Source organism: Fimicolochytrium jonesii (genome assembly GCF_025526975.1).
Source record: "Fimicolochytrium jonesii strain JEL569 chromosome Unknown EV422scaffold_15, whole genome shotgun sequence".
Taxonomy (NCBI): Eukaryota; Fungi; Chytridiomycota; class Chytridiomycetes; order Spizellomycetales; family Powellomycetaceae; genus Fimicolochytrium; species Fimicolochytrium jonesii.
In genome coordinates, this window is record NW_026515682.1 from 343,909 (window position 1) to 355,704 (window position 11,796).

Here is an 11,796-nt window from a genome sequence, read left to right on the forward strand (position 1 = left end):
TGTTGATGAACATGAAAGCGACAGAGGACCTTGTGCAAACTGCAGAATCACAGTGCCCAGAAAGAGGTGACCTTGAATGCATGTGTTGCTTGAACATGAATGTATCTTTGCGTCGCCAAATCCCCATCGATGGATCCCCATTCATGGATATTGGGCCCCACGCGACAAGTCATTCCCGTCTCGTCGTTGTTGCCCCTCAATTTCACACAGCCAAACAAAGCACGCATCAAATCTTCGCATGTAGTCAACCGGAACTTTCATTATAAATTAAAGGTATGGATGCATGTCCCCAAAACTAGGTCCTACGAACTTATGTGCAAATGCGCGCTACGAACTCGGCTCTATAATAGGGGTTGCATGGATTGTCCGCGAGAACTTGAGGCGGGACGGTTCCGGCTCCCGCATCTCGACGGTGCCGGTGACGTCTTACGCGTCGACGACGTTGTCCTCCTCATCGACGATGTCCTCCTCATCGTAGATGTTGTCCTCCTCATCGTAGTTGTCTTCCTCATCGACGGTGTTGTTTTGGTCACGTTTCCAGCTGATGTTGCGGGGTTCACGCTTCTCGACAACATTGCTGCTCTCATCGCGGGCCCAGTTGATGTTGCGAGGATCACGTTTCCAGTTGATGTTGCGGGGCTCACGCTTCTCGACAACATTGCTGCTCTCATCGCGGGCCCAGATGGGGAGGTTGCGAGGATCACGTTTCCAGTTGATGTTGCGGGGCTCACGCTTCTCGATATTGCTGCTCTCATCGCGTGCCCAGTTGATGTTGCGGGGCTCACGCTTCTCGATATTGCTGCTCTCATCGCGCCAGTTGATGTTGCGGGGCTCACGCTTCTCGATGTTGCTGCTCTCATCGCGCCAGTTGATGTTGCGCGGCTCACGCTTCTCGATGTTGCTGCTCTCATCGCGCCAGTTGATGTTGCGGGGCTCACGCTTCTCGATGTTGCTGCTCTCATCGCGCCAGTTGATGTTGCGCGGCTCACGCTTCTCGATATTGCTGCTCTCATCGCGCCAGTTGATGTTGCGGGGCTCACGCTTCTCGATGTTGCTGCTCTCATCGCGCCAGTTGATGTTGCGCGGCTCACGCTTCTCGATGTTGCTGCTCTCATCGCGCCAGTTGATGTTGCGGGGCTCACGCTTCTCGATGTTGCTGCTCTCATCGCGCCAGTTGATGTTGCGCGGCTCACGCTTCTCGATATTGCTGCTCTCATCGCGCCAGTTGATGTTGCGCGGCTCACGCTTCTCGGTGTTGCTGCTCTCATCGCGCCAGTTGATGTTGCGGGGTTCACGTTTCTCGATGTTGCTGCTCTCATCGCGCCAGTTGATGTTGCGGGGCTCACGCTTCTCGATATTGCTGCTCTCATCGCGCCAGTTGATGTTGCGCGGCTCACGCTTCTCGATATTGCTGCTCTCATCGCGCCAGTTGATGTTGCGGGGCTCACGTTTCCAATTCCCAATGTTGCGAGGTTCACGGGCCTCCACGTCGCGCTTAACTTTGATGATTGGCTCGCGGGTCTCGACTTGAACGCTGGCCAACGCGCTGGTGACGGAGAGGGCGAGGAGGAGGATGGTGCTGGTGAGCTTCATGGCTGCGTTGTTTGGTTGAGAGGAAGATGTGATGTTGTTGGGAGTGCTGTTGAGATGGAGGAGAGGAGGGATGTCGGATCGATGCGCTGGCTTTTATGCACTTTTCGGTGAAGTTGCTTGCTATCTCACGGGTCGTGGGGCTTTTCACGCGTCGGGAAAGAAGGGAAAGGTCTGCTCTTGTGTTGCAGGCCAGAGCGCTAGCTGCCGTATCCCGAATCAGGGTTGCCGCCAGGGTTTGCGATCCAGGAATAGGTCCAACACAACCTCAACCGCAACCTAGCTGTTTTCGGAATCATACCCGGATGCAGACACAAATAATCCTGTTGGACATACTCCCAGAATAGCAGTTGTTCTTAGCTCGACAAAAACTTTATATTGTGTCCTATTGTGATGCTCCAAATGAGAACCGTCGGAAATGTTCGCTCCAGACTCCTGGGGTGTTTGTCTTCACAAAACGGCTCCCAGCGGAGTCCCATTTTGACAGCGCGTCGTGATTCAAATATTAACAGTCTCGAAACAGCCGTCACCCGGCTATTGAGGAAATTTGTGGGCGCTTCTGCGAAACCGTCAGGCGGAAAAGACCTTAACAAGCCATGGCAATCAAGTGAATGCCCGAAAATCTGCGCTTGCTTCACATCGGAAATCCCTGTGTTATCATGATTTATGTCCACTTCGTCGTAGCAGAGACCCAAAGCTTGGAGAAGAAAAAAACTTAAGCCTAACGCGCGCCCTTATCCTTCTTCGATTCCATTGACCATTCGCTGGAAGGATTGAACAGCACGGAGCGAATTCCTCTCGAGGGACGTTCGTTCCTTTGTCGTCGACGGTGACAATGGGTAGGCGTGACGATCGTCAAGTTGACCTGACATCCCCACGCATACATGGGTGGAGTGGGATAGGAAAGCGTGGGATATGAGTCCTCCTATTGAACATGAAGCGGAAGAAAAAAACTGGTGCTAAGCGTTCGTGGCGCAGATAGCTCAGCGGGGCAGTTATGGGAGAAGCAAAAAGCCACACCACACTTCGGCGAAAGCGGAGATTGGCGGGGATCATTCGCGTGAAAAGGGAACGCGTGCGAGAAATGACAAAGTGTTGAGAGGACGGTGTTCTCATGTTGTCTTTTACTATGGATTGCGCCTGTCAAAGAATCGGCGCTCGAGAAGTGCGAAAACGCCTTCCAGTATGGGCGAGCGGCATGGCTTTCGTTTCTCCATCAAGTTCTGTACAACGTGCCGCAAGATAGAATATTGTTCTTGGAAGGCATACGCCGCATATCACATGCACAATGGACATGCCTTGATGGGACGATCGAATCGAGCGTATCGCTAAATTGACCGCTCCCACCAGCGGCACCTTTGTAGCCCGAGAAGCTTTCCTCAAGTATTATGGGAGGGGTTTGCCAATGGGCATACGGCTCACATAGGGCAGGTTGGTGGAAGCTTTGACGCACCCATGGACCTACCACTTCTACCACCGCGATGGGATAGCAGATAACCTGCGGTGGTTGACGGGAGCCCATGTCGTCCACTTTCGTATGGCCCAATTTCCACGAAAGCAAGACGCGACGCGTGCACACCCCCTGCCCATTCCTTCTTTTTTCCCAACCTTCCAAACCATGCCGCACGGACTTGATAATGTGTATTGTACGCGGACGGAAGCGGCCCCAAGACACCTGTATCGAGTATGGGATGGCAATTGATGGATGGGGAGGTGATTGATTTGGAAATAGGGCAGAACAAAAAGGCCGAGACGTGAGGCCATCGCTTCGGTGGCTGTTTGAATATCGTCGTTCCTTTTTCATAGCAGGCGGAGTATAAAAAGATACCACTACCACATCCGGTCGCTCGCCGTAGCCGTACATCTGGATCTCGAAATCAAGCGCCTGTCAGTACGGTGTGCAATCGACCACCCTCAGTCACCAGAAGCATCACCCCAATACGACAAGAGCGCACGGCACACGAGAACCAAATCCACATCAAAGATGCCAGCCCTCACCCGTGTGCTCCTCGCCCTGACGCTGGCGCTCACAGTCATCACCGCGCAAGCCCAAGCGGAAGTCCAACCATCATCAACACGCGACCTGCAGATCGGAAATGACGCAGAACCACATGTACATGAACTCCACATCCCCTATGAACTCATCATCGACGTCCCCGTCGCGCATGCTGGGAATCATCGCCGAGCCGAAAGCGACGTCAGTCTGCGCGATGCAGATCTCGCTGATCTGCTCGAAGACACACATATTAAGACGCATGAACCAGCGAAACAGCATTGGCATCGTCGACACGCACGGGACTCCGCTGCAAGGGAATGGCATGTTGCCATGCATCCGAGGGATCGGAAAGGGAAGGAGAAGGAGAAGGAGAAGGAGAGGGGTGTCAAGAGGCGGGTGCATTCCCGCACCGCCGCCGTCGCGCACCACCCAAGTGATTTGAAGACTCCGACGCCGACAGCGACACCAAGACCCACACCGACAAACGCGAAACAACCCACCAACTCAAACGAAAAACAAGACAACAGAAACGCAGAGGAAAATGATTTCCTCCCGCTCCGCCTCCCCCCGCTCCGCATCCCGCTCCCCATCGCCCTCCCGACACTGTTACCTGGGGTCGTTCCCATACCTCTCCGGCGGGACGACGAAAGCCGGCCCGACGATGATGATGATGGTGAAGCGCGTGGACATATACGCATGCGAGACGGGAGTAAGGAAGGGTTGTATAGACGGGGGAGGAGGGGTATCCCCGCGGTGCGACAAGACGGGGATGATCACCAGGATTTGAGGTTCTCCATCAGCTTCACCGACGACATTTCGAACGATGGCATCAAGCTAGGCGCGACGACTACGATCACAGCAACGGCGACCTCTGCCCATCGGACGCAGTCTCCCGACGATCTCGTTCGCTCGCACACATTCGCGCCGACACGAACCCGCAGCGGCCTCCCGGCATGGGTGACTGAGCCGCGGGCGCAACTACCTGACGAGCACGGTCGAGGGCGAGGGCGGGGGCGTGGAAAGGGGAAGGGTGGGAAAGGGGGCAAAGACGACAAGCAGGAGGGTGAAGGGAAGCACGGCAAGGGGAGAGGAAAACATATCGAGGAAGAGAAGGAGCACGGAGAAGCGAGGCACGAGGACGATGGCGTAACTCCGCCTGGTCTGACCGCCACCACCGCATTCACCACCGACGCATTGTCTACCACCATCGTCGGTGATGACCCGCATGCCTCAACCGCACGATTCGCCGCCACTACAATCGACACCCACACCCCACGCCCAACATCCACACCCTGGCTCACCCCTCAAAATCAAGAACTAAAAGCGGAGATGGACACGACCACCGCGGACGTGGATATCGCACCCCACCAACAACAGCGGACAGGTGTCGTCGCCGCCATCGCATCGGCAGTCTTGGCGTTTATCATCCTTGTGGCGGGGGTGTTTATGTGGCGTCGGAAGGTAACGGTCCCTGTTTTCAAAACCCTGCCCGCTTTCGATATGGTTGACTGACCCCCCAACCTTGTCTACATCACAGCACAAAAAACCCTTCCACCGCCTCCCGACAATGTCCCACCTCCCGCCCCCCGCCAACTCGCCCTCCCTCACATCACTCACAAGCAAAAAACCAACACTCAAATTTAACGATGAGAAACGGTTGGAGTTGCCTTTTCATTCTACGCCGGCCCTAAATGATGTCATGGGGAATGAGTGGTCGCCGATATCACCCATCGAGCCACCAAGGGGGGCCAAGGGAAGGGGGTTGGTTTGGCCTGATGTACAAGTGGGGAGGGGTGAGGTTGCGGGGCGGCGGACGTGAATGTGCCTTTTTTCGGCGTTGATACTTTCCAAAAGTGCGTATTCTTGTATGGCGTACGACGTTTCGTTTGCTTTGTATATTCTCTGTTTTTCGAGAACCTGTTCCGATGTTCATGTTCACCCCCCCTCGCGGACGTACAATCATATCTTCTCCTTTTCTTTTTGCACTGCATCTAGTGGTGGTAACAACCGTGTGTGTGGAGAAACTTTACGGCATCGACCACGAGTGCATGTGGCGTGCGCATCGAGAAAACATCTACGCGAGACACATGCTCAACAGTCTCCATTTCCACCAAATCTCTAACTACATATATATAATACGCCAGGGAATGCAAGAAACATTCGACGCCTCCCTTTTCAAGCCTTCACGGCTTCCCACCCCCAGCAGCAACAGCCTCACTAATACCCAAAACCCTCGCCAACAAAACCACCGTCGCAACACTCGTAACATCCTCCGCCATCATCTCCCCTCCGACCCCTTGTCCCCCCACCCCACTCCCCCCTCTATTCCCAACATCAACATCAACAACCCTCCCCGCGGTACTCATCCCCCTCGCCTCCCTTTCCTTCCGTGCACGTTCAGCGCGGTCGAGGGCGTCCGCGGCATCGATTTCCGCGTGTTTTTTAGCGAGGGTTGTTTGGGTTGTTGTTATTTGGGCGGTGAGGCGGGCGGTGAAGCGGAGGTGGGCGGATAAGAGCGTTGCGAGGTCGGTGGGGGATGTTGGGAGGTTTGTGAATGCTGCAAATTTGGAAAGAGGAGGGTTATATAAGAGAGAGAGAGGTGGATGGAGGGGGGTGAGGTGAAGACAACATACCTCGTTCATTCAACGCCTCAACAAGCTCCAACTCACTCAACCCACTCACACCGCCGCGCATCCTCAGTAGCGCATCATCCTTAACAACCCAATCCGCCCACGCGTACAACTTCGCCTGAGCATCTACCCTTCTCCACGCCCCCTTCCGCGTCGCAAACTTCACCAACGGCCCAATCTGCTCCTTCGTCATCGTCACGAGGGCTCCATGCTCACGGATCAGGGGGAGGAGGGAAAGGAGGTCGGCTTCGGTTACGGTTGTGGTGGTTGGGGAGGAGGCGATGCGGGACCAGCGGCGGGCGAGCATTTGGAGTTCGCGGTCGTAGGTTGTGGCTGCGTCGGTTGGGGAGGAGGAAAGGGAAGATGTTATGGCGGCGTTGATGGCGGGGATGACTGCGGGTTTGAGGTGTTCGCGGGATTCAGCTTCCCGGCGGGTGTGGGCGATTTGGATATCGCTGTGCACGAAAACGGTCGGAAACAGCCTCGGGAACCGCTTCGTAAAGAACGGCAAAAGCGGGGCCATGAACGGCGGCAAAAACAGCAGAGTAGCAGGAATCGCCCTCAGCCAATCGCGTTTCAAGCGGTACATGTCGCGGATATCTCTACGGTCGGTGAGTTTCGCTCCCCGTTGCGCGATGCTGATGTCGAAGTATTGCGGGACGTAGTGGACTAGAGCCCAGTAGATGTCGCGCGTGCCGTCCCAGAGGGTTATGTAGGGTTGAATGAAGGTGCGCCGGAGGAAGGGGGTTACTGCGGCGTCGGATTCGAGTTTGCGAGGGGTGAGTTCGGGGGTTGGTGAAGCGGGTCTGACGGCGGTAGGTTTGGGTGTTGGTGATGACGTCTTCTTCGCTTCCGGCGCAGAGGTTGGAGTGGGAGTTGGTTTTGGGGCCTCTGCTTCTACCTTTGGCTTTTCCGGCCGCGATGCTGGTTTTGCTTTTGCTGTTGGCGTGGGCGTAGGCGTCGAAGCCGCTGTTGCCTTTCGTTCAGCCGTCGCCGTCGCCTTTGCAGCTACAATCGGCTCCTGCTCCGTCACCTGTTGTTCCGCATGCGTTTGCGGCAGCGGCTGCAGCTTTTCCGCAGGCCATGTTGCCGTTCGTTCACCCGATGGTTTCGGCATTTCAGGGATCACCCGCTTGCCAGCGGGTTTGGGGATAGCCGGTTTTGGAATCGATACAGGCTTTTTCGGAGCCGGTTTTGCAGCGTTTCCCTGTCGTAAAGACGAGTCAGTTTGCGGCACTTCCGGGACTCTGACGGGAAGCGATTCCCTCCTTTGCCCCATAGTTACGGAATGTCAAATGCCATTGGGCATACCTTCTTGGTCTTCGTCGCGTAGAACGCAACGGTTGCGGGCAGCACCATTCTCCCGCCGCCCAACAGCAGTGACGGTCGTTGCGACGCTGCCCGCAGGAGCGTTGTCGTCCTCGTTGCTTGCGCTATGCCCGGCATGTCTATATGTACCAGTCTGTCTACAGTATATATACCTGGTCCGTGATGCAGATCAGGCCGAACCAGTTCCAACCTTCACCCTTTTTTCGGAAACATTTCTGCAGACCGAAAAGGCGACATGAGAACACGCCGGTGTCTCGTCTTCTCTCTCGTCTCCGCTGCTCACATCACATCCCAACCAGCATCCGCCAACTCGCTCCGACATGCAAGTACAGTACATGTGCAGTATTGCACGCCGCAAAATAGAACCCATACTCATTCCCAGACTTCCTTCCCGCCGGCCGGGGTATGAACCATATATACAAAAACTGGTGGTGCTATGTTACAGTATATGTGCACAGAGTCAAAAAAAAACAACCCAACCACCCTAACCCTCCGAGGTTCTTGCATTTTCACCACTTCCATCTCCGAGGGGTGCGTCCGGTGGGAGGGGTTTTCTTGTACGGAGGGACATGCGGGGGTATACGTGTCGACGAACCTGTGCTCTGTATCCAGGAGGTTCGAAACTGTGATGTGCTTTTCCTCTGTTGTACGATCCATCGACAGACGGAAACAACGTCTTGGTATTTCGGGGAAATGGAAGCGTGGCGACATGGCCCGTAAGCGTACTCGAAGTGGAATTTTGCAGGGGTCGGCAATGTTCTTTGTCCTCCTTCTCTGTACTCTGTACTCTGTTGTGTTCCGTCGACAGAGGACAGACTTGACCTACTGTACTGGGTATTCATTCCCGGAAGCTTGCGACATGACCCGTAAGCGTCCCCGTACAGTGGCGCTGCTTCAGGAGACCCTCCAGATCCCCCGTTGTGGTTCCGTCGACAGGGCCATGTCTGGAAACATTGGTTGTTCCCGGAAGCGTGCGACATGACACGTAAATATATACAAGTCGCTCCTTCAGGGGAATCCCCGAGCGAGTCCTCCGTTGTATTATCCGTCGACAGGAAACCACGTCGTGTGAAGTCCTGACCACTCATTTCCGACATACCCGTAGGACGTACAGATCGCCTTCGAAACAGTTCTGCGTCGGGTGAACTCCACTACACACGCGACTTGTACCGAGCCCTCCGACCACCACCCACAAAAGTGAAGCTCTTCCATGACCCGTTCGGTCCAGTAGGCTGCTATCTTCACGAGGCACCCCTTTGTCGCAGCTACCAGCTATCGCCCGAGTGTTTTGCGCCCGTCATGGTAGCCTTCCGTGCCGGGTCCCCTAGCGGCCAGCCTCCATGCAACTCATCTTTCTCACGTCGGGAGAACTGTAGGCAGGCCGCCAGAATGCAGAAACCTGAACCCCCGCATTCGCAGGAGACATCATCGACGCTTCCTCCGCGCAGTGGTATCTGTAGTTGTATGATGCGAACGTCATGTTGGACATCGTCGACGTTCGCTGCTCCGTGATTGTCTGAGCGAGGGTTCGAGGCCTTCCCGCCGCTGAAGAAGCTTCTGCATCCCCCTAGCCGTAATTGGATTGCACCACGAATCCCCGTCAGTTGCGGGGACGCGCGCGTGAAAAACCTGCCGATCTAGCTTGAACCCAAAGCGGAAAAGCCATGTGACCTCTCCCTGACAGCCCATCGTCCTCCCCTTCCAGCTGTTCTTTTCTCTTCCTGATCCAGCGAGCATGGCCTAGGTGTCTGTCGATCCCTCCGCGATGCTGGGCAAAGTGGAGAAACAGGGCGGTTTCAACCGTTTCGTGACGAACTCGTTTGAACTTTTGCGCAGCTCAATTTCTCAAGTCCGACATTTTCTCAATCGCACCAGCCTAACCACATCCATCCAGAGAACGAAACAAAACAAAGACAAGACAGTATGTTTGCGCACTGCAAAAAAGTATTCATTCTCACTCAAAACTTCCTTTCCCGCCAGGGTGAATTTTATATACAAAGGTGGGGGAACAAACCGTCCGTGTATGTATGTGCAAGGTTGTGGGTGGTGTAGGATGTTCACAAAAAATGTACATAGAAAGAAAACTACATTCCCCAATCCGTCTCAGTGGGGTCTAAATCTACAGGCCTAGGACGCCGTTGATAGCTTTGACGGCCTTCTGCTGCGTTTGAGCGGCGGTCTCGGCTACTTTCGTCGCTTCGGTTTTAGCAGCGCCGCCTGCTTCGGGTGCAGCGACGACGGGGGTGGCGGTTGCTTCGGCGGCTGCGGTGGTGGACGCTGCTGCGGTGGCTTCAGCGGCGGCTGTAGTTGCTGCTGCGGTCGCGGTGTTTTGGTTTTTGTTCTGGTTGTTCTTGTTCTTGTTCGCTTGGCCGCGACCCTTTCCTTTGTTGGCGTTGGCTTTGGCTTTACCGGCAGCCTTTTTCTGGTTCAGTTTGGCGCGACCGTTTCCTTTGCCCTTGTTTCCGTTCGCCGCCTTGTTTTGGTTTCCCTTGTTGTTGTTCTCGTTCTTGCCATTGTTGACGTTCTGGTTTCCCTTGTTCTCGTTGTTATTCCCTTGGTTGTTCGCGTTCTGGTTACCAGCCGCCGCTTGACCACCACCGACGACGCCCGCGAGGTCGGTGACGAGCTTCTGGAACGCCGTCTGCACCGCCGTAAGATCGGCTTGGATCGCCGCGGTGTCGACGTTCGCGTTGGCATTGCCTGCAGCTTGTGTCGCTGTTGCCGTCGCGGTCGCAGCTGCCTCGCCAGTCGCAGTCGCAGTGGCCGTCGCAGTGGCCGTCGCAGTCGCAGCCTCAACCTTGTTGTTGTTGCCCTCAACCTTGACTTCGCCTTGCTTCTTGTTCTCAACCTTGACTTCCGCCTGCTTGTTGTTCTCAACCTTGACTTCCGCGGCCGCCTGCTTCACGCCGGTCGCTGCCTCAACCTGCTTGGCCGCTTCATTGTTGGCGCGAACGGCAAGCCCGCCGATGGGGAGGAAGGGGGTGGGAGCCGCGAGGACGGCGGCGGAGGAGCAGAGGAGGACGGTGGAGAGGAGGGAAGTGACCTTCATTTTGAGTGATGTTGGTTGGTGAGAGTGGGTTGTTGTGTTGTATGTGATGTGAAGAGGAAGGTATAAGAGGAGAAGGCGAGCGTAGGGAAGACTTCTTCTTGATGTGCTTTGAAGGGAAGGGAAGGGAGACGGAATACAGAGCAGCCCTTAAATACGTCCGCCGACTCCGTTTGACTCCGCTCAGCTCCCAACTTTATTCCCAGCCCTCTCCAAACGGTGATGAAACCTGCGCAATTTCCGTACGCTCAGTTGCTGTGCGTTGAGGGAGATGAGGGCACGGTATCCCATTGTTCCGTGCTGCTGTTGTTGGGGGTACATTGTGTCTGTCGCTCAAACGGGGAATGCAATTGCGATGTCCCCTAGTAACGACCGTGACTGAGCTCTCTGTCTGCGTGTTGATTGCGTTGGGGAAAAAACGAGAGAGATGGGGCGGGATCCCGACCGGAGGGCAATTGACGAACAGGAAACGCGTCAAATGGGGGGAGAGCGGGTCCATCCCTTCGGACACGCAACGCGTGAAACACAGGGGCGGCGGGGAGAGACCGAGAGAGGGTTGGAAACGCCACGGGGGTTAATGACCGTTGCGCTCCGACAATTCGACACGGGATCCGGTTTGAGAGCCCGTCCGGTTGCGGTGCCTGGAATCTGGATGGACCGCGGGGATGGTATGACGCTCGCTTATGTGTTGCATGTGCAGAGCGAGATGCGGTCATGGAACGTTTTGAAAGGGCATGGGGGCACGGCCCATTCTGGGTTTTTAGATTTTTCGCAATTATGAATGAGCTTGGGGGCAAGGTGGTCGGGGCATGGTTTGTGAGGATTTGCAGAGCCCTTCCGTTACACGTGTGAGACCAAAGAACCTGCGAGACCGCCGCGCAATGCCATCGTTTCGTTTCAAACGCTGGTGGACATGAAACGTCGGTGTCTCCGTCCGCAATTCGGCTGATATATCTATAAACCAACGTCAACGACCGAGATCGCAAAGCAACGCATCTCCCACGGGATGTAATTGCAATGTCATAATCTGCGAAACTATGGTTCCGTCCCATCTGAGGGATTCGGTTTCAGGTGTTACCGAAGCCCATTCGAGTGCTATGTACTGTACGACGAGCGAGCGATCCTGTCCCGTGCGGCAAGGCTTGTTTCCCTCGCTTTGTCTTCTTTCATTCGCGGCGTGCGGCATGCATGTATGAATGGGTGTA

General features: G+C 55.3%; 6 protein-coding genes across 6 annotated transcripts; 3 read left to right on the plus strand and 3 right to left on the minus strand.

Moving 5' to 3' along the window:
- Nucleotides 1-234: 234 nt before the first annotated feature.
- EV422DRAFT_92207 (uncharacterized protein) lies at nucleotides 235-1,973 on the minus strand. The gene is made up of 2 exons (XM_053074505.1): nucleotides 1,051-1,973; nucleotides 235-975 (listed from the first exon to the last, which is right to left on the minus strand). The coding sequence occupies exons 1-2, from the start codon at nucleotides 1,591-1,593 to the stop codon at nucleotides 427-429; spliced, it is 1,092 nt and encodes a 363-aa protein (XP_052924750.1). The 5' UTR covers nucleotides 1,594-1,973; the 3' UTR covers nucleotides 235-426.
- On the plus strand, nucleotides 1,307-1,973 carry EV422DRAFT_532857 (uncharacterized protein). Its single transcript, XM_053070563.1, has one exon. The coding sequence runs from the start codon at nucleotides 1,625-1,627 to the stop codon at nucleotides 1,871-1,873; it is 249 nt and encodes an 82-aa protein (XP_052924751.1). The 5' UTR covers nucleotides 1,307-1,624; the 3' UTR covers nucleotides 1,874-1,973.
- A 1,105-nt stretch (nucleotides 1,974-3,078) lies between these two features.
- On the plus strand, nucleotides 3,079-5,405 carry EV422DRAFT_620782 (uncharacterized protein; the record flags this gene model as incomplete). The annotated part of the gene is made up of 2 exons (XM_053074112.1): nucleotides 3,079-5,047; nucleotides 5,124-5,405. The coding sequence occupies exons 1-2, from the start codon at nucleotides 3,575-3,577 to the stop codon at nucleotides 5,403-5,405; spliced, it is 1,755 nt and encodes a 584-aa protein (XP_052924752.1). The 5' UTR covers nucleotides 3,079-3,574.
- On the plus strand, nucleotides 5,376-6,014 carry EV422DRAFT_532863 (uncharacterized protein). The gene is made up of 2 exons (XM_053070564.1): nucleotides 5,376-5,886; nucleotides 5,952-6,014. Exon 1 carries the CDS (start codon nucleotides 5,406-5,408, stop codon nucleotides 5,706-5,708), a length of 303 nt encoding a protein of 100 aa, XP_052924753.1. The 5' UTR covers nucleotides 5,376-5,405; the 3' UTR covers nucleotides 5,709-5,886; nucleotides 5,952-6,014.
- Nucleotides 5,849-7,735, minus strand: EV422DRAFT_532864 (LETM1-like protein-domain-containing protein). Its single transcript, XM_053070565.1, has 2 exons — nucleotides 7,528-7,735; nucleotides 5,849-7,423 (listed from the first exon to the last, which is right to left on the minus strand). Exons 1-2 carry the CDS (start codon nucleotides 7,660-7,662, stop codon nucleotides 6,167-6,169), a joined length of 1,392 nt encoding a protein of 463 aa, XP_052924754.1. The 5' UTR covers nucleotides 7,663-7,735; the 3' UTR covers nucleotides 5,849-6,166.
- A 1,658-nt stretch (nucleotides 7,736-9,393) lies between these two features.
- EV422DRAFT_532867 (uncharacterized protein) lies at nucleotides 9,394-10,752 on the minus strand. Its single transcript, XM_053070566.1, has one exon. It carries the CDS (start codon nucleotides 10,592-10,594, stop codon nucleotides 9,665-9,667), a length of 930 nt encoding a protein of 309 aa, XP_052924755.1. The 5' UTR covers nucleotides 10,595-10,752; the 3' UTR covers nucleotides 9,394-9,664.
- Between the last annotated feature and the right edge of the window lie 1,044 nt (nucleotides 10,753-11,796).